At 38.2% G+C, this 21,372-nt stretch overlaps 1 protein-coding gene across 5 annotated transcripts; it reads left to right on the top strand.

Annotated features, from left to right (window-relative positions):
• The first annotated feature begins 1,078 nt into the window (after positions 1–1,078).
• Positions 1,079–21,130, top strand: PNPLA4 (patatin like phospholipase domain containing 4). 5 transcript variants are annotated; one of them, XM_064143965.1, is made up of 9 exons: positions 1,079–1,302; positions 2,093–2,405; positions 3,130–3,247; positions 8,867–9,051; positions 10,869–10,963; positions 11,144–11,279; positions 14,912–14,977; positions 17,033–17,185; positions 20,361–21,130. In XM_064143965.1, exons 2-9 carry the CDS (start codon positions 2,175–2,177, stop codon positions 20,490–20,492), a joined length of 1,116 nt encoding a protein of 371 aa, XP_064000035.1. In that variant the 5' UTR covers positions 1,079–1,302; positions 2,093–2,174; the 3' UTR covers positions 20,493–21,130. The 5 variants fall into 5 exon arrangements, with proteins under 5 accessions (XP_064000035.1, XP_064000036.1, XP_064000038.1 ...); XM_064143966.1 differs by lacking the exons at positions 1,079–1,302; positions 2,093–2,405 and adding an exon at positions 5,617–5,823 and having other exon boundaries at positions 3,185–3,247; XM_064143967.1 differs by lacking the exons at positions 1,079–1,302; positions 2,093–2,405; positions 3,130–3,247 and adding an exon at positions 7,723–7,957.
• Positions 21,131–21,372: the final 242 nt, after the last annotated feature.

Here is a 21,372-nt window from a genome sequence, read left to right as displayed (position 1 = left end):
CCATGGTCTAGTTGAGTGGCTAGGGCTGGGTGCTAAGTTGGACTGGCTCATCTTGGAGGTCTCTTCCAACCTGGTTGATTCTATGATTCTTTATCGTTCATGAGGAATTGTGTCAAGGATTTCTTTTCTGAGCAGGACAACAAGAAAAGGCTTGATGAGACTGACTAAGAGAGTCTGCAGACAGAAAGCTAAAGAAGGAAAATTATATCTGAATTTCAGTTTGTATTTTAATGGTTTTTAGCACATATGGTACTGGGTAACTTTAAAAAATATATATATCTATCTATTCTGAATTCTGCTTTAACTCAACAGCTCCTTCTGCTCTGTATTCCCTTTATATTTCATGTCTGTTACAACTGACTAAGAGATCAGAAGGAGTAAGAAGCTAAGGCACTTGACCTCACATTGGGAAGGATGAGAATGAAAAGGGTTCTGCTGCTGTGTTTGTGAACTTTGTACTTGGCCATAGCTGGCAACTAAGTGTCAGTTGGACGCCAGTGTGCTCCCAATGATAATACTTCTCGCTACAAATTAGAACTGTCTATAATTAAAGGAAGGTTTATTTTTTCCATCACTCGGGCTCATCTGGCTTTCCCATCTAAAAGCTCATCTGTAAATATGGGGACAGGGCGCAGGATTAAAACATAAACAGAGAGAGAAAGACACAAAAAAGGGGAGAAAGAAAATCAACTCCGTTGCTGCTCTCAGCCAGAGGAAGCCCCTGCACAGTGCCCAGCGCGGCACGAGGGCGGTGCGGGGGCAGACAGCCGCCCACAGGACTGCTCCCGGGGACAGCGACAGCTGACAGGGTGACTGCGTACGGAAAGGCACCCCGCGGGCCTTCTCCCTCGGGAGGCCGCTGAAGGAAGAGGCTGGCCCGGGAAGGCAGGCACGCCGCCACACCCAGCATCCGCCGGCCGGGTGGCGAAGGCAGATGGAGCACACTTCGCCCGGTGACCGGTTCCCCGGGAGGGATGCGGGTAGCGCTCGGAACGCGGCCGACCACAGCCTTGTCCCTGCCGTGCGACTGCCGGGCCGCCGCGGGCTGCGCAGGCGTCCTGGCACGGGGGCGGGAACGCTTCCTGCAGGCGCCCTGGGTGCCTCCATACCGTGCCCGCAGCAACACTCGCAGGCCGAGCTGGGCTGTGCCGTGGTGGGTGAGCTCAGGCTGCTGCTGAGCTGCGACTGGAGCCGTCGGCGATCTCCACGGCTTACCGGAATTGTCCCCGTAGCTGTTAACGAGGGAGGTGGATCCAGATCTCGCCTAGGAGCCGAGACGTGCGGGTGCCACCGCTGTGTCGCGTAAGCCGCATTGGAGCCTTAGCAGGGTGTGAGGCAGGAGCCTTCGCGGGGAGAGACAGGAAAGAACTGAGAGAGCTGACTTTAGAGTTTGAAGAGATGGGGCCACCGAAAGTGTCGCTCTTCTGTGCTAAGTGTACACTTTAAAGTGGCGGCAGCAACCGCTGCTCGCTTCTGCTGTCACTTGACGTTCTCGGTGACGTGTGAAAGTTTGCTTGCGTTGTTTCAGCTCAGTTTTAATTGTTTATATCGAATGTTTGCTAGGAAAAAGTAGAGCGAGGGGAAAAAAAGTTACATTGTAGGCCTCGTCTCACAAGAATAAGCAGAAGACCTTCAACTCACTTATTTGATTGGGATGAAATTTGAAGCTGGTAGTATTCCCCTGGGACCTTGCCTACACAGCATCACAGTGGTATGGTTTGTGCTGCTGGCCAGCTTCTCATCTGAGCAGGTGCATTTCCATATGCTCTTCTTTATGGTTAAAGTTGAGCTAGGTGTAATGTAGACATATTTTGTTTGTGGAACACACTAAAGGTTTTGGTCCTTCCTGTTTCTGGAACGGTTGACTTTGTGGTTAGTGGGGAACAACACAGTGCCAGATGGGGGCTGGTGAGAAGGAGGCTAAGGGTTGCACAAAAGTATGGCTGAGGACTGCTTTCAGGCAATCAACTGTTAATGCATCTGTGTAAGTGAGAGGTTTGTGAAGATGGCCTTGTTACAGTACCAGGGCCTTGATGTGCAGCTACCTTTCAACTACTTCTCTTTTTCCACCTTCTTTTATGTTTTAAAACAGGTTAAGTTTAGAAGAGAGGGTGTTTCTGTTGTGTACTTCTATGGTGGCCAAGCTCCTACGTTGACACTTGCTTTGTAATTCCATGGTAAGACAGCTTCTGAAAGTGTCAGTGTGGTTGCAGCATCGTCTGGATCCAGAGGTCACTTTTAAGAAAATGTGGACTGTTAGAAGTCTTTGTAGTGCTCAAATGCAGTTGCTTCACTTGAAGAAAGGCAAAATATGTAGTTGCATGTTTCCAAAAACTCAGCAGTTATGGATTGGAATTCTCAACTACTGTACCACAACAGCACCACGTAACAGAGCTCAATCTCAGGTAAGTATTTTTATGGTGCTCCAAGCGTAAGCAATGTGCATCAATACAATGATAATAACATTTCTTTTTAAAATCTACAGAATGTGTGATCTTGTAACCTTATTTATTAATTTAAAATATTAGGATATCAGTCTGAAGGGGCAGGCAGCAACAAGCTTCAGGAGATCTAGTCTGTCAGAATGAACTTGTGTCTAATAGTTCTAAGTTGGGAAGAAACATTTGAGTGTTTTGTCTCTTCAAATTGTACATCACACTATACTCCACAATAACTGACAGACTTATTAGAGAGAGTGAGCTGTTTAGTAAATTCTCTGGAAAACTTTTTACTAGTGCACAAAAAAAGGAAAAACATTTTTTATTGGATTGGTAAGGGAGGATAAAAACATGAGTTTGCTGATTAAAAAATCTGTACATATAAACAACAACAACAACAAATTGGTAAGGATACAAAATGAAGGCTCATCTTAGATGCTTATAGTTCCAAGTGGTAATGTTTTCCTAGATGTCTAGGGAAGTTTATCTTTATTTTTTTGTGCATGTATAAACAGTGGGGTATTGTGTTTCAGCTAGTTGAGTGATAAGGATTATTTTGGGGCACAATAATTTCAGAAATCTAAATGGGTTTGCAACTATTTTAATTTACTTTGTTAATCTATTTAATGTTCACCTTATATCTGCCTGTTGTTTTTATTTTTAATAATAAAGTTTGACTATATGATTGTAGGTTTCCAAGTTAAATGATAAGCAATCAGTAGTAGATAAAAGAATGTCTACTAGTGCTAAAGCAGCTGCTGGAAAAAGTCCTGGTGAAGTGTGTGATGGATGGCAACATTCGATAGAAGGTATTGAACCTTTTGATGCTCTCTTACAGTCAGCCATACCCATCGTCTAGAGATTTTCTATTAATGATCAAGATGGTCTAAACTCTTAATGTGAAAGCATTTAATGATGTGATGTAGGTTTTTCTTTATTTTTTGAATTTTAAGGGGATTATACAGAATTTCTAGTTTGAAAAAAGCTTGTGTAACTCTCTCAAGTGTCTTAATGGCTGATTGGGTACTGTACTGATTGTTTAGTGTTACTTTGTTGTGTTGGTTTGGGTTTTTTTTTAATTCAACTTCATCAGACTGTTAAAATGTTTATTCCATATGGCTGGATAAATACAAAACTTAGTTTTCACCTTCTCTAGCTAGCAACTTCTGAGTAGACTGCAGTATGTTGGATGGCATTGGGTTTTATGACCCTGTTTTTGTCTGGGAGAATCAATTCTGAAGGTTAGAATGGTCTTTGATGCTAGTGAACACTTTTTTTTCTGTTATAAACGTGAAATACAATTAAACATTCCTGTGTGAGTGGTGATTTCTGATTCAGATAAATTAGTAGTTACAATTGTGACCTTTTATTTTAGCAATGCTGCCTAGCTAAAAATGTTCTTCCCATAACTTTGTCATTCCTAGCTAATAACTAGTCCTGAAATGTACTGTTAACGCATCATATATTTTAGTTCCTGTGCTTCAGGGTGCTTGGTCATCCACATTCTATGTAGATTTAATTTTTGTTTGTAGAGGGTTTTAGTTGGTTGCTTTGGGCATTTTCAGCTCTTATTTACATATGGGATGACAGGAAGGTAGTTGTGACTGGTATAGACACTGAGATTTATCTTATGCTGTTTATATAATTATATTGCTTAGGAAACAGCAGTATGAGAAACTGCTGTGCTATTTCTTGTGCATGACAATTAGGAAGACAGTATCTATCCCAATAAACCCTGTATTGTACTGCTGTACAGGCTTCTCTCCTTGCATACATTGCCGTGTAGGTTTGCATTAAAATTGGATGTGTTACTGCTGAGTAAACAGAAATGCCCCCCTCTATATATTTTTAATCACCAGTAAGTTATTTTTTTTCACAGATGAGAAAATAATAGAAATAGAACTCTTAGGTTTATATTTATTCCCTAATGTTCCTGCATTATCTGTAAAGTAATGGGTTTGAACAACCCAAATGTCCTCCTAGTTCCTTCTTGTACTAATCTTAGGCTTCTGGCTGTTTTTGTGGTGTTGGTTTTTTTTTTCCTGTAGACAACAGAACCATACCTATCCCCTTAACCAGTTAAAATCCTTGCATTTTGAAATCTGCCAGTCATGTGGATAACAATATTTCTGAAAAGCAGTGGCAAAAGCATTTTCTGTTCACATCTCTACAGTGCACTGTCAAGCTAAAAAGTACTTGAGTGTCTTTAAAGGTTCACTGATATCTTTTTCTTAAGGTGTGTGCCAATATGCTAACTTTGAGTTAATAGGGAATATCTTTATGTTAAATTCTCTAAGAATATTTGTTATGAAGTCCTGTGGAACAGGTGTTTTTGTACCTTGCTTTTCAAACAGCAGGACTTCTGCTGTTTGCACATGTAAAAGGAAAAATGGTCTCTGTCCAGATGTGACTGTGATCCAATTTCTGGTGCTCTCTAAGAAATTGGCAGGGATTAGTCCTAGCATAGACATAATTACATTTCTTGGTATGTCCTCTTGGGAGTTGTTATATCTCTACTATTCTTTTTCATCAAAAGAGCTGTGGTCTACCAGATCATCAAAGCTAAAGACATTTTTGAATCATAATGTAACTGAAATACACTGTTCCAACTTGCAAATCAAGTGTTGCCGTGACATATTTGCAAGCATCAAAAGAAAGGAGAAAAATGACATAGGAGTGAATGTCATGGTTTTCTGTTTTTTTCTGATATTATTGGGCATTCATCTAAGGAATGTTTTCTTCTTTTCCTCTTACTCAGAGATTCCTTTGCAAGATGAAAGGCTGTTGCTTTACTGCATCTGCCAAGCAGATGGTTCCTTATAGAACCACGATTCTTACTCGGTTTTATCATCTTTGCAGGTTAAATACAAATTCGTTGTAAGATGCCATCAATTCAGTGTACAGAACCTCCCTATGGGTAGATGTATAGTGATGAATGAAGATGTTTCTTCTCTATAGTGTTGAGTATTTGCAGTACTCTACTGATTTGAATATTCTCAACAAATGGAATAAGATTTGGTTATTTCACCCACCAGCAGATACTAGCTATCACTTAAGAACTAAACACAACATGATTTAATGTAACAACTGAGGGCCTAGAAGATGATTAAAGGGCTGGAGCACCTCTCCTATGCCAACAGGCTGAGGGAGTTGTTTTTGTTTTTGTTTTTTTTCCCAGCCAAAACACTACTACAGTTTTATGGATGGAGCCCTGAGTAACCTGGTCTAAAAGGAGATGTCCCTGCCTATGGCAGTGGTGTTGAAACTTGATCATCTTTAGGTTTCTTTCCAGTCCAAACCATTATGATTCTATGAACTGGATAAAGCCCTAAAGAAACCTGGTTTGATCTGATACCTGGGCCTATTTTGATTATAAGCAGCTTGGGTAAGAGACTTGAATCATTAATTCATTATGTTTTTTGAGTTTTAATTTTTCTCATTATTTACTTACATACAGGGCTGTTGCATGCATGTGCAAAACCTAGTCCTCATACAGCTAGATTGGCCACTGGATCTATCACTTCAACATGAATGTGATCTGCCAATTAATATTTGCACTGAAGTATTTTTAAATGTTGTGTGTGTGTGACAAATACATAATGTAGGCCTGGGAAGTGATTCTTATTAATAAAAATATTAGGGCCTCATAATGCAGCCATGCTGTTGCTACTTCTGATTTGAAATTCTCTTGAATTTGTAAACCAGTGTTTTATTGCATGCCATATAAATTCAGTAGATCAGGTACTTCTGTTTGAAATAAAAAAACTCAGCTGATTTTGAAATTGAGTTAGTGTTATCTTTATTGCAATTAGTCTATTCATAACAGTGCAAGACTGGCAGCATTCTTTAACAGCGTTCCTTTGCTTGAAATCTTAGTGTTCTTTTTTGTGTGTTTGTCTCACATTGAACCTCTTGTCAGTCAAGAAACTGATGTCAATACTTGTTCAGTAATCTGTCTGTCTCTTGGGCTGGGAAATGAAGGAGGAAGGGCAGTATAGGATCTAAGTGTTAAGAAATTAACTCTTATTGAAGAGTGAATTGCATATATTCAGACACTCAAAAGAACAGTTACAATAACTGATAATTAGATAGGGCTAAAGCTCATGTGAAGGAATTATAAGGCTTCAAGAGAGATTTTAAGACAAGATATGGACGTCCTGACTCTAAGTCAAGTGTATTTTCAGCAGTTTTTGACTTGTTCAAATAATCTCTTTACTTCATATAACCTTTTCTGTTCTTACTTTAGAGAAATTGTATCAGGCAATTGATCATACAATGGATTGTGACTGCCTTACACACTTGTAGGGATTCTTTTTCTGAAAAAAAAACAACTAAAATTTCTTTCTGTGACTATGCTCTAGATAGTTTGGGTTTGTTTGAGTATTTTTTTGTCTTGTTTTGTGGTGTTTCTTGTGTTTTCTTCTTGGGTTTTTTTTTTTTTTTCATTTAGTTGCATTGTTGCTTTTGTTTTGCTTTATTATTTGTAAATGTCTAAGATATTTTCTATCAGAGAGATGTTTGTTAGAATGCTTTGTGGATGAGCCTCATAGAAGGTTTAGGAGATGTGTGTATACTTTTAAGTAGGCATGCATATGCTTGCTTTTGTTTACATAAGCTTATCATTTTGCACTTGTGATTGTTAAGTACATTTTGCAGGCCCCTTAGGCATAGTTCTTGGCATTTATGAATTCTTACTATGCTGGCTTATTTTCTGACCAATCAACTATGGAAACATGGTCATTATTTCCTCTTAGTAGTGTTTTGAGCCTGAAATCTCCTTTGGACAAAAACGAAAGTTTATTCTTCCATGCTTGTTTTTCTTCTTAGTAATGCAGTCAATATAGCCAGCTTCACCTTTTTTGTCAAAATGCACCATGGTGCAAATGTGTCTTTGCTCCTAATTTGTAGAAGGCATGGAAGCAGCTGCAGCAGTTGGTCACAGTCTCAAGATACCTAGCCTGAAAGGAAGCACATCATAGCATTGTATGTCAAAGTCTTGTTTAGTTTTCTTCCACTCTGTTAGAAAAAAAATTGAAATCTTCGAAGTAGAGTCATGTTTGTTGTTTTTTCAGTGAAGTCTTGAGTAAATCTTTATCTTTTCTGTAGTACAGGGATTTTTCTTTAAATTAAAAGATTCTTTATTCCTACTTAAATCCCACTGTAAAGGGGATAAAACACAGGTAATAAGCTACCTAATAATAGTGTGGTATTTTGGCAGCCTGCTCAATGCATCAAACAGTATACCCTGACACTAGGAGATGCACTTTCTTTTCTATAAACCTGGTTAGTCCCATTTGTGGTCTGGTTTTAATGATCTTATGGGTAATGTAGTTGTGTTTAGGATGTCTTTTTAACCAATGGCTTTAACAGCTCTTTCTCATCCTCATCTTTCATGCTCTTCCCAATGCTGAGGTGAAGCATGTACAGCAACAGATTTTGGTTTACTTCTCATCAGAAATGATACCACAGTGTCTGTAGATTATTTCCAAAAGAAGCATATAATCAGCAATTACAAACTAGTAAGATCAAGTATATTCCTGAATTTAGCAATTATTATTGATATTTTTTAGTCCCATTCATATTGAGTTATATCCAGATATACTAGGAGTTTAGTTTTAATTAGATATTAGGGTAATCTGTACAATATCTTGTATATCTGCACAATATAATATGTGGAATATCTCATAATTGTAGTAGCTGGCAGAAGAGCTAATATAATATGCAGGTTTGGGTTTTTTTGTCTGTTTGGTTTTTAAATAAAGCTGCCATAACAGTCTGAACTGTGGCTTCTTGTTTCTTTTCTTCAGTTAATTTTAAATTGTGTCCTTGATACCTTCAGGCTGTGGTTTCATACATAGTTTTACAATTCCTTCTTATTTTAATAGTAGCAACAGTATTTTATGGTTTTCTTTTCTAAATAGTGATTTTAAAGAAGAACTTGTCTATTAATGATTATTAATATAGTAAGGAAATCAGTTCTAAAGGTCCAGGAAAAAATATCATTTTGCTAGGGAGTTATAGTGGGCTCAGGGCTATGTGTCTGTAAGGGAATACGATGCAGTGTTACAATTTGATATTTGCTTTAGGTGGCATTTTTCCATGACTTTTTTTGGGTATCTAGTTTTGTTTTGTATTTCTTAGATAAATTAGATGAAAGTGTGAAGCTGCACTGGGCATGGGTATGATTGACTTGAAAAAAATGTTTATGCTAAGGAGTAATTTAAAGTTGTTTTACATTTTGGAGGTGATAAACTAACTGCTACTTGTTTGATATATTTGGTAAACAAAAGGTCTTTTACTGTTATCAAGTAAGATGCCTTTTGTTATGTAGATATAGTATATTATGTACTCTATGACAAAAGAATATATGTATATTCTAAGATAGGATTAGCTGGTCGTTTTCTGACTCTGAAATTTTATTCCCACAGCAAAAATGAAACACATCAATCTGTCATTTGCAGCTTGTGGTTTTCTGGGTATTTACCACTTGGGGGCAGCAGCTGCTTTTTGCAAGCATGGTAAGAAGTTACTGGGAGTTGTGAAAGCTTTTGCGGGAGCTTCTGCGGGATCTCTGGCTGCCACTGTCTTGTTAACTGTACCAGAAAATATAGAGGTAAATGAATAAACCCGTAGGTATAGGACATGATAATTTTCAAAAGATATGTTTGATATCATCATCTAATATTAAGCTTTGTAAAGTAATTTGGTTCTTGGTTTTGTTCTTGCTTCAGGAACAGGACTTATTTTCGTAATCAAAAGCTGTGACCATAGCCAAAAGTGTTTATTAAGCAAGTGTCTCTTTATAACAAAAGTTTGTCATATGGACTTTGTAAGCTATGTAAATACAAATGTAGCGTATGTGAATGTTGAGTTGTTCATGGTCAGATCTACTTTAAAGTACCAAAACATGTATGCACTTAATCACTGTACATTACAAAGTGAATCATTGTTTTCTTGGCTAGAGGTAGACTTCGTTAAGAAATTGCAGAGCACCAGTCTTTCATCCTTTTGTGCCTGGCTCAGTTTTTTTCCTTGCTTTCAGTGCTTCACCAGACAGTGCAAGAAGTGGCTTTTGTACCTCCTTTAAACACAGTACAATCCACAACTTAACAGCAGTAGCTCCGCTGTATGCCGTGGAAGATTATTGCTCACAGTGTTCTGGTCTAACATGCTGCACATGTTTTTTCTTCAGAGATGCCACTATTTTCTGGACGTGGCCATGGTGCCATCTAAAGACTGCAAAGTGATGTTTAATGGCTGCTCTATTACATGTTCTGTGGGAGAGCATTGGCTGTTCTTTATTTTTTGTTTGCATTCCTGCATGGGTTAAGACTCCTTTGTCCTCCTCTAGTGCCTGTAGTGACCATGCCTTAGTATATATAGAAGACTAGGCCTTGCCAAAATATTAGTATTTCATTAATGTCTTGAATTATAAGTGGTATTATTGGAGGGGAGAAGGCTGTTGAATTTTTGTTCTATGTACCCTTCGGTTTCAGTCCAGTGATCATCTTGCGTATTACATCTGCTGCATTTGCCATTGACCTTTCTTCCCGTTTGTTCATTTCTGCCAGGATATGTACATAGTGATTCTGTTACTTTCAGCAGTAAATTCTTCCCCTCGCTTCATTCTGCCACCACCCCAACCCTGCAGGGGAGGTGATTTGATATTAGGCAAGTTCTCTTTTGTGAAGAGAACCTTATTTGTATCCTCTTCAGGCGTTATTCCTTTTCTGTGGCCTCTAGCAATTCAGTTTCAAGTTTGATCAGTATAATGCATTCTTCTCTGCTGAACAAGGCAGGTAGCCTTTTCCCAAGGAAATTTTTCTTCTGATACTCATACCCAGAGCTTATAATATGTTTCTAGCCTAGCTGATCTGAACTTACAAAGGTCTTCCTAAGTAAAAATATTAGAGCAGCTTTTAATTTTTGTTTGTGGAAAATAAGCCTATATTACATTGAGTCTGATGAATTTTCTTTTTCTTAAGAATGTGTAATTTTAACAGCAACTGAAGAATGTCTGATAAAATGTTTAGTTTTTGTTACTTTTTAGTCATCATGTTGCATTTTTTTAAATGGAAAATTGAGAGTGCTCATTATCAGTGGTAATATACATTAAAATAGCTTTAACTTTTATTGATTGCTAAAGTAGCATTCTTGTGAAGGTTTGTTATAATTAGTTTTCATTTTTTTTAAGTGAAAATCTTGTTTTCATACAAATTAGTTCTTCTAAAGGATTCCACATTTTGTTATGCATACACCCTTACAAACCAAGCACATCCAGGAAACTGTATCTGGTCTTATGGCTCTCTTTTGGTTACTGTTATTTCTTTCATGGTTAAAACTTTAGCCACTAGTATGTTTTAAATACCATAGTTGAACATGCTTACTGTAACTAAAACATCTTAAATGGTGAATATTTTTAACTTCCAGAAAAGTAAGCAGTTTGCCTATGGATTTGCAGAGGAAGTTAGAAAATTGGACTTCGGTGCTGTAACGCCTGGTTATGATTTTATGAAAACACTTAGGTATCTATCTTAATGTAACTATAAGACCATTTTTGTGTGAAGCTCTCTAAATGAAAATGGAGAGTGTACATATATTTCCTCCCTTGAAATGTGTTCAATGCTCTTTCACCCTTAACATATTTTCAAGGAGGTTTTTGGATAATGCTAATGAATAATGTTTTGCATTTTTCTGTATTCAAGGGAAGGCATAGAGTCTATTCTTCCCTCAAATGCTCATGAGATTGCTGAGAACCGTCTCTATGTGTCAGTCACTAACACCAAAACGGGGGAAAATCACTTGGTTTCCAATTTTGCCTCTAGGGAGGACCTCATTAAGGTAATGGAGTTGAAAATTGCTGCTTTAAATGAAAGTGCTCGAGATTCTTCAAGGTTTAGAAGTGTGTTGCCACCTGTACAATAAATCTGTTTTACTCAAGTAATTGCTTATACTTTCAGTGATGCTGCAACCATAACATAACTGAAGCAGAATTTGATCCTATAGTTTCACAGTTTTGCTAAAATTTATTTAGTGTGTGTTTCCTTAATCTGTTTTTAAAATACCAAATTGTAGATAGTGTGTGTTTAAAAATTGACAAGGTAGCTATTGGCAACAGTAGAAGAGAATAAAATAGCGACTCTCCAAATTCTGTAACAATTCACTGAGTCTTCCTGCATCCTTTATTTCAGATATACTACTTAAATTATATTTAATTGCAGAAGAAAGTAAAGAAAATTAATTAAAAAATTACAGCCCAACACTTTTTACAGGCTTGTGCTTTAGGGAATAGATATAATGTAATATTAAATCATAGAATCATAGAATCAACCAGGTTGGAAGAGACCTCCAAGATCATCCAGTCCAACCTAGCACCCAGCCCTATCCAATCAACTAGACCATGGCACTAAGTGCCTCATCCAGTCTTTTCTTGAAGACTCCCAGGGATGGTGCCTCCACCACCTACCTGGGCAGCCCATTCCAATGCCAATCACTCTCACTGGCAAGAACTTCTTCCTAATATCCAGCCTATACCTACCCTGGCACAACTTGAGACTGTGTCCCCTTGTTCTATTGCTGGTTACCTGGGAGAAGAGGCCACCCCCCACCTGGCTACAATGCCCTTTCAGGTAGTTGTAGACAGTAATAAGATCACCCCTGAGCCTCCTCTTCTCCAGGCTAAACAGGCCCAGCTCCCTCAACCTCTCCTCATAGGATTTGTGCTCCAGGCCCCTCACCAGCTTCGTTGCCCTTCTCTGGACATGTTCCAGCACCTCAACATCCTTCTTGAATTGAGGGGCCCATATATAAACTGTTTAATTGTCAGTGGAAAGCATATCTTTTACTGCTCATCTTTTTTTTGAATGCCACTGTTTAAATTTGGATCGAGATTATGAATATAAAATGCCATGAAACGGTAGGAGGAATTCAGATGTACATAAAGCAAATGTTCTTGTTAATAACTGATTATACTGTAGTGGAAGACATTGTAAGATACAGCAGTATAAAAGAGGAAGTACAGGAAGAAAGAAGTCCTTTTTCACCCTGTTATAGTCTATATGGTCAATTAATGTTCAGAATTTATAGGACTTAATCATACCTAGAAATCTCAAATTTCACACTTATTTCTAGTTATAGCACCCAGCAGTGAGAAGCATGGAATTTATTATTTCGTGGGTTTATGTTTTTTATAGTGAAATCTTCTGACTTGAAGGCACTTTGGCTCATATTTCAGTAGTCCTTTCACTGACTTAACTGTTTTGTTCTGTTCTTTTTTTTCCCAGATGCTAACAGTAGAATGAGTTGGAATAATAGTAATAAAATTCCAAATAATTGCTCATTAGAATACATTCATATTACTTGTTCTTTCAACCCATCTCATAGGTGTTTTGGTGCATGTATCATTTCTAGAACAGTCAGACTGTTGATGGATGGTTGCTCTGGAAGCATAAACATGTTAAGTTATATAATTTAATGTCTAGGCACAACCTACTCATCTCAAAGAATGGCTAAAGACAGCATTTTGTAACAGCAAAATTTCAGTGCCCTCTGGAAATCTTTCAACTTCCATATACTGTTAGTTTCAGTTAAGGTTGACAAGCCTTATGATTCCAAGGTTGTTCATAGTGCCTAAACTGAGTTATATGTTGTGGCCATTTTAAGCCTCTTTTTCTTTTCCCTATTACTATTCTTAGTGGATGTGAAAGGCAGTTGATAATCTTCCTCTTCTGAAATACTTGCTGCTAGTCATCACATACCAGCATTTTTAGACCTGCAGTTCTTAAACTGGAGGTGAAGGGGAAAGGAGGCCTTATTTGTGTGTTTGTGAGGGAGAAAGGCAGAGAACACTGATATATTTGTTTTCTAAAGGTAGGAGCGCTGAACAGGCATCCACAGTGATCTGTTAGTGGTAGGGGAATGCTGAAAATGTTCTTCAAACTTGTCCTTCCTCACCTCACTATTGAGACCTAAGTGATTTTTGTAAAAAACTAACAGCTTTCTTGAAGAATTCATACTTTGCAGTAGTCACCTGCTTTTGACTTTCTTCCTTTGTTAAAAATATCTGTCCTCTTTTCTTTTAGTTAGAAGGACCAAAATTGCTGAGATGGAGTTGAAGGTGAGAGGAAAAAGGGAGTTGGAAGAGGGAAAGAAGATGATATTAGGGCCTTGAAAACCCTGTAAAATGTCACTCTTGAAAATCTGAAGAGAAGTGGTTTCAAAGGGGACCTTCTCTTAAGGTTTTGAGATGTAAAGGCCTGTCCAGTAGAGAAATAGCTACAATTTCACTTTTGGAGAATAATAAGAGAAAGCATTTTTATCTGAGCTCAGAGCTCTGTTTCTCTTCATCACTGGAAGACAATGAGACAAGAAACGAGTTATCAAAGTGAAGGTTAGACTTCATACAGAGTCTTATGTAAGACTTGTTAGGGGAGGGGAGATGTTTAATACTGAGAGTAGCTTAATTTGTTACAAAAATAAATGCAGTTCCACCAGAAAAAAAACCCTCTCAGACATTTTCCTCTATGATCTCCATCGATTGTGGGATATTTTGCACCTGATCAAGAGTATATATACTCCCATCTGTAACCTACTGTTCCTCAGGTTTGTCTCTCATGCTGCCATGCAAGCTCATGTATGCATATTTAGCACATTTAGCTGTGTGAAAATTTCTGACATGTTGAACTTTATCCCCATATCTACCCCTTCTCTTTGAAATGCTGCACCTATATATACATAGGCAGATACATAAGCATAGAGATACTTGCTCTCACAGATGTTGCTATGATTGGATCAAAAGGTTGTGTGTGCACATCTATAGATGACAGAAGACATGTCTGGGATAAAAAAAAGGCCTAAAAACAAAAATTTGAGAACTACTGTAACCAGGAATGTAGGCTTATAATAGGGCCAATAGTAAGTTGTTACATGTATTAAATGCAAAGTATTGATAAATGCTGATAAAGGTGAATTTTCAGACTGTTTATAGTACTTCAGGAATTTTGAATTCTTAGAAAATATGATCTATTAGAAGAATAAAGACTATATAAATATACCAGCAGAATCATTGGGTCAGCTTCTTTTTCAGTACTTTATATTGCAGGGTCTTTTTTTTTCAGCATATGCCTATTTAGTTTCTGGAAAATCACATATTTGCATTGCAAAATCACATTGCTTGAGACTTAAGTTTGTACTCTTTTCAGTTGCATTAATCAATGAGTCAGTTTGTTATTTTGCTTTGAGAGTTGTCACTTGACCAGTTACTGAAACTATTCAGTAGGATTTGTCTTTTTTAATCAAATTTTGACATACCCCAATAAGAAGCCATTTGGAGATGGCAATGGTTTTCTGTAAAACTAACATATTGACTGATTACTGCTATATTATTTAATGCAGATAAATATGAAAATGTGTACAGTTCAGAACAACTTTGTTGCCTTCAGTTTTGTTTCTCTGTTCTTCTTTCCTTTCTCTAGGTCCTGCTAGCAAGTAGTTTTGTACCAATATATGCAGGAATTAAGGCAGTGGAATATAAAGGAGAGGTAATTTTTCATTAAGTTTAACTACTGGCTTCTCTATGTGAGCATTTTTCATTGGTAGTGTAATTACTCAATCTCAAGAGAAGGCAACTGCAGCACTATGTTTTGCAGAATAGTTGTTACTATAGATGAACACCATGAAGGATGACATGAGCTTGTTCATGTGTTGTTTCAACAGTTGTGAGTGCTGAGACTGGAATGATCTCTGTAGCATGCAGCAGCAGTTTCCTAAATATAATGTCTAACACCATGGGAAAAAACTTCCCTTACTAAAGATGCTTCTCACCACAAGCTGCGTTATCAGCTCTAAAACGTTTTTGTTTTCTTTTTGGGCAATTTAAAGGACCACCATTCTGCTTTTCTATTTAATTGAAGGAGTGATGAGGGAGATCTTGGCAATTTGGATGGTGCTGGAGTACACGTCTTTTATGTGTTGTTGTCATTCTGTACAGAATTACATGCTTACTAGTTACAGTCAAATCTCTTCCTTCTGGACAAACATTAAAGAATAAACTTACTTTTCCTGAGAATACATGGCTAAGATCTTTTCAGAGGTGTAAACAACTATAAGAAAACCTCTTCACTGTTGCTTGTACAGTTTTGTGTTTCTTACATAAATATAATAACATTTTAAGAATCATTGTGAATTTTTAGTCTGTTTGTAATTACTAATAGAACAAAAATAGTAATTTCCTCCTCCTGAGAAATACTACATGATACTTTTTTGTATGTTTCCTCATACACATCTAAATGAAGTCTTTAGAATATCTATTTTCCTCACAACCATGATGCCAAGTAAAAAAACAGCAAAAACCTTATGCATTTGTGTCTAGTAAAAGAGTCTGTATTCCTTATATCAGAAAGCTGGTCAGCTTTAGAATTGTGTACAGCAGTACATACCAGCTAAAATGTTTGATGGGTTTAAATCCAGGTTCAGCTGGATGTCAGCCAACACCTCTAGGTCCTTTTCTGCCACTCAGCTTTCCAGCCACTCTGTCTCAGGCCTGTAGCATTTCATGGGGTCGTCGTAACCCAGGTGCAAGACCCAGCATTTGCCTTGTTAAACCCTATGGAACTGACTTTAGCCCATTGGTTCTGTAGAGCCTTCTTACCCTCAAGAAGATCAACACTGACAATTTTGTGTGGTCTCTAAACTTACTGAGGGTGTATTCAATCCCCTCATCTAGATCATCGATAAAGATGTTAAACGCAGCCGGCCCCAGTACTGAGCCCTGGGGAGCACCGTTTGTGACTGCTCAGCAACTGTTTTTAAGTCTGTTTACCACAACTGTCTGGGCTCAGCAATCCAGCCTGTCTTCAGTCTAAGCCATGAGCCACTGCCTTCTCCAGCAGAATTCTGTGGGAGACTATTTCAAATGCTTTACTAAAATCCAGGTATACAGCACCCACAGCCTGTCCCTCACCCACTAGACAGGTCATCTGGTCATAGGAGGAGATGAGGTTGGTCAAACAGGACTTGCTGCTCATGAACCTGTGATGGCAGGGCCTGATTGCCTAGTTGTCCTGTACTAGTCATGTGAGTATGCCCAAGATGATCTGCTCCATAATCTTCTCCAGTACCAAGGTCAGGCTGTCAGGCCTGCAGTTTCCCCAGTTCCTCACCCTTATTGGAGATGGTCATTTGAATCAAAGTAATAGTTTAGAGGGGTGTACGTGATCTGATATGCTTCATGTGTAATACTAACAACATTTTTTCATGTGCCTCTTGAGAATAATTGTGTGTACGGGGCATTTTTTATTAGATTAAGTAACAAGTCTCATCAGTAGCTCAACAAATATGTTACACTTATGTTTTATGCATTATGTGAAATGCTCATTTTGTTCAACACCCTGTGTGTACATTGTCAGTTCCTTGGGTTTTTGTGTCTCATGCTCAAGCTGAGTCATGGTATTCTGAGAAGAAAGCTGCTGCTACATTTGCTTGGCTTCTACGTTTGCTTGAAGGTGGGGTGGAAGAGGCAAGGACAAGAAAGATAAAGTACTCAATTACTATCACAGTACTAAGGTTACTTTGAAAATATTTCTATTTTCCAGTAGAAGTGGGTTGATGGTGGCCTTACCAACGGCCTTCCTATCTTGCCTGTTGGAAGGACTGTGACAATTTCCCCTTTCAGCGGTCGATTAGATATCTGTCCACAAGATAAAGGCCGTATGGATCTCTACCTTAAACTTGCAAAACAAGACATAATGGTAAGCTGGTTGTTTATTAAATAACTTCAGAAATGGAAAAAAGGTCGTTGTGCAGTTAAGGTTATGCTTATTTTTAAGTGTCTACGTACGTGGTTTTGGCATTTTCTGTTTTGCAAATAGAGGATAAACATTCAGCACAAGAGAAGAAAAATGTCAACCAACCGATGGTTGAAAAGCATCAATGTCATTCAAAATTGAGCAAGTTATCACAGGATATTAAATGTAAATAATTTTGCTTTAGGCATCATTTTTCTTTAGCCAAGCAGAGTGTTTATAAAAAAAAACCCAACAACAAAACAAAACTAAAAAACCCCAAACCTCAGGAGAAGAAAATTCCAGAACAGCCTTTCATGCTTACTGAAAACAGCTGTACTGATTTTAAAACACAAGTTTTAAGTGGAACATTTGACACATATACACTTACTTGTCACCCCATTCCTTAAGAATTTTTGAACATTTGTGACCACTACACTTTTCCACAAGTTATTTTGTTAGCTTTTACAGAAACATTTCTGTATATTGAAGTATAGGCTGAGGCTGATTTTTATGGTCTACTTGACTTTGTTGGCATTTCTGTCTTTGCAAACTTTGTCTCACAAGCTTTAACCGTAGTATATTTTTTTCCTTTACATGATGAAAGAAAATACTGAAGAAGAGTAGACCTTGCTGTCAACAAAACTCCTTTAGAAAGAAAGAAAACAAGATTGGCAATAACTGATACTTTCAGTTTATTTTAGACAGATCTTGATTTGAGTAAAATAAGTGTTATATAATATCATCTTAAATCAGACCCATTTCTGAATCTTTGTTTCACAAGGATGTTTTAAGCATGGTGGTACTTTGTAAATGAATGTAAAGTATGAGATTACTGATTTCATGTATACTGAAAACATGCAATGGGTTACTGGGTATTTCTTGAGTACAATTAGTATCTAATATCAAGTGCAGCAAGTGAAGGAAAAATGAGATGGTGATTAGATTAGAGACAGAAAATTAACTGGAGAGTTACATTGCTTCTAGGGTCATGCAAGTGCAGATTCATGCAGAATCTCAGGCAACATTTTAGACCATTCAATCTGAAGCATCTTTAGCTTTTAAAGCTGTAAAACCATGCACTAAGAATATTTTCTTTTATCATCAATACTGCAATCTACATAAAATGAAGAGTTGTATATCATCATTTATCTGTATTGGAATGTATATGGTTTTCTATCAGTTTGAACCTCCTCTATTAGTGTCAGAATTTTAATAATTATTTCAAATAGTGACATGATTTTGATTTTTTTTTCCCAAAATTGTGTATAATGAAGTATGAGGCTCAAGTATTAATCATACAAATGAAGTGTTCAGAACATTATGTTAAGGGTTGGAAGGGACCTGCAAAGATCATTGAGTCCAACCCTCTTGTCAGAGTAGGGCCATAGTATCTAGTGCAGGTCACACAGGAACACATCCAGAAGGGTCTTGAAATTTTCCAGAGAAGGAGACTCCACAACCTCTCTGGGCAGCCTGTTTTCTGTGATCCGTGACCCTTCCAGTAAAGAAGTTCTTCCTCATGTCGAGATAGGACTTCCTGTGCTGTAGTTTATACCCATTACTTCTTGTCCTGCCACAGGGTGCAACTGAGAAAAGTTTGTCCCCTCCCTCTTGGCACCCAGCCCTCATATATTTATAAACATTTATTAGATCCCTTATAAATCTTCTATTTTCCAGACTGAAAAGCCCCAGGTCCCTCAGCCCCTACTCACAGGGCAGTGTTCCAGCCCCTTAATCATTTTTGTAGCCCTCCGTTGGACTCTTTCAAGTAGATCTGTCCCTCCTGAACTGGGGAGCCCAAAACTGAACATAATATTCCAGGTCAGGTCTCACCAGGACAGATTAGGGGGGTGACGAGAACCTCCCTTGATCTGCTGGCCACACTCCTCTTAATGTAACCTGGGATCACATTGGCTGCAAGGGCACATTGCTGTCCCATGGATAACTAGTCCACCAGGACTCCCAGGTCCTTCTCCACAGGACTGCTTTTCAACAGATCACATCTCAACCTGTACTGCTGCAGTTTGTTCCTTCCCAGATGCAGGACTCTGCACTTATCCTTATCGAACCTCATTAGGTTCCTTTTTGCCCAGCTCTCCAGTCTGTCCAAGTCTTGCTGGATGGCTGCACAGCCTTCAGGTGTGTCAGCCAAGCCTCCCAGTTTGGTATCATCAGCAAACTTGCTGAGCAGACTCTGTCCTGTCATCTGTGTCATTGATGAAGATCTTGAATGAGACTAGACCCAGCACTGAGCCCTGGGGGACTCCACTAGTTACAGTTCTCCAGCTGGACTTGGCACTATTGATCACCACTCTTAGGACTCTATTGTTTAACCAGTTCCTAATCCACCTCACTGTCTGCTCTTCTATACCACACTTGCTGAGCTTGCTCACAAGAAGATTATGAGAGACAGTGTCAAAAGCTTTACTAGGGTTAAAGTAGACTACATCCACTGGTCCCCCTGTGTCTACTCATTTGGTTACAGCATTTAGTCAAGATGATTCTATGATTCTATGCTGTGACTACTGATAATCTTCTCTTCTAAATGCCTAGAGAGAACCTCCAGAATGAGCAGCTCCATTGCTACACTTTCAATTTTGTTGTAAATCATGTCTGTATACAAGAACAGAGTTCTGAAATCTTTACACTGTCAAAGTGACCACTTGAGATGGTGAATAGTTCTTAATTTATTGGTAACACAAGCTACATTTATACCTACATGTTAAACGTGGACTGGGAATGTTCCCAAGAATGCAGTTGTTTGCACTCGGAACCTGTCAAAATATTTCCTTGCCCAAATTTAGTATGTGCCATCTACCATTCTGCCAGATGGTTCTGGGAATGTTGCCAAAGCTGAAATGTTTCAGAAACTTTGGGCAGTTTTACAGGCAGACAGTCTGTCTTGGAAGCTGTGAATTTGATAGTGTATGTGCAGACCACTTGTGACAGTTTGTCTTGGCACACATGTGACACAGCAGTGTACCTGAACGTGGTTAATTTGCTAGTTTAGACATAGCCATGCTGGTTTTTTGTTCTTGCATATGCTACACAAAACAGCTGACAGAACAGAGAGCAGCACAATCAAGTCTAGAGAAGTTACTTTAATAAACTTAATTCATTGCTTCTTGCTCTGTTGCAGCTGTCTCTGGCCAACCTAGTAAGACTTAATCAAGCTTTCTTCCCACCAAACCAGGAGAGAATGGAATCGTTTTACCAAAATGGATTTGATGATACTGTACGTTTTTTACTGAAAGAAAACTGGTTTGAATAGATGGCACATTGAAAATTAACAAAACCTGATGGCTGTCAAAACACTGCAGAGTCTTGGCAATTGTTGTCTCAGTTCTTGTTTAGGAACATCAAACTCCAAATGGAATTGCATCTGCTTCGGCTGAGAAAGTATCTGCCCCACTCCAAAGACCTGTGTAAACATGTCAGAATGGGAATTGTGCTTGCCTGGTAGCTTGTCTTTGCTTCAACTGAGGACCTGAGCGTGGAACTTTTGCAAAGCTTGAGTGATCATAGGTACAGAAGATTGGAAGAGTCTTTGTGTTATTTGAGAGACAAATCAAAATTGTGCCATGAAAAATTCCAAACCTGTGTTGCTCACTCTAACAGTTGCACATGCTGATTAGCTGATGCAATATTACTGATCTGATACATATCGTGCACTTGAATACTTAGCCCTACCCACAAGAAATAAAATATTTGCACTCTTTGATATGTATATTTTTTAACCTTGACTTTTCAGTTAATGTGATCTTCTAAAATGTGATATACTAGCTGAAATTTGTGACTGAAGTCTGATGACTGAATGCAAAATTACCTTGTAAAGAAGGATGTAAGAAATAGTTATATTTATTATGTTTTCTTCCTCTGCTAAAATAGAATAAATTTATTTTCTTGGAAGAGCTTGTTCTTCAGTTTTCAAAGTTTCTTTATACGTTTGTTGGGATGCTAGAATAACTTGATTCTCTGGTTTTGTTGTTTCAGGGGGTTTTTTAACAATCTATTGGAAAGAAGTTGAATTAAGTTAGCAGATAGAGAACTCATAAAATCATAGAATAGAATCAAGCAGATTGGAAGAGACCTCCAAGATCATCCAGGCCAACCTAGCACCCAGCCCTAGCCAATCAACTAGACCATGGCAC

The sequence above is a fragment of the Pogoniulus pusillus genome, chromosome 5 (genome assembly GCF_015220805.1).
Source record: "Pogoniulus pusillus isolate bPogPus1 chromosome 5, bPogPus1.pri, whole genome shotgun sequence".
In the NCBI taxonomy this organism is placed as follows: domain Eukaryota; kingdom Metazoa; phylum Chordata; class Aves; order Piciformes; family Lybiidae; genus Pogoniulus; species Pogoniulus pusillus.
The sequence above is the reverse complement of the archived record's forward strand: the minus strand, read 5'-3'. Positions and strand labels throughout refer to the sequence as shown.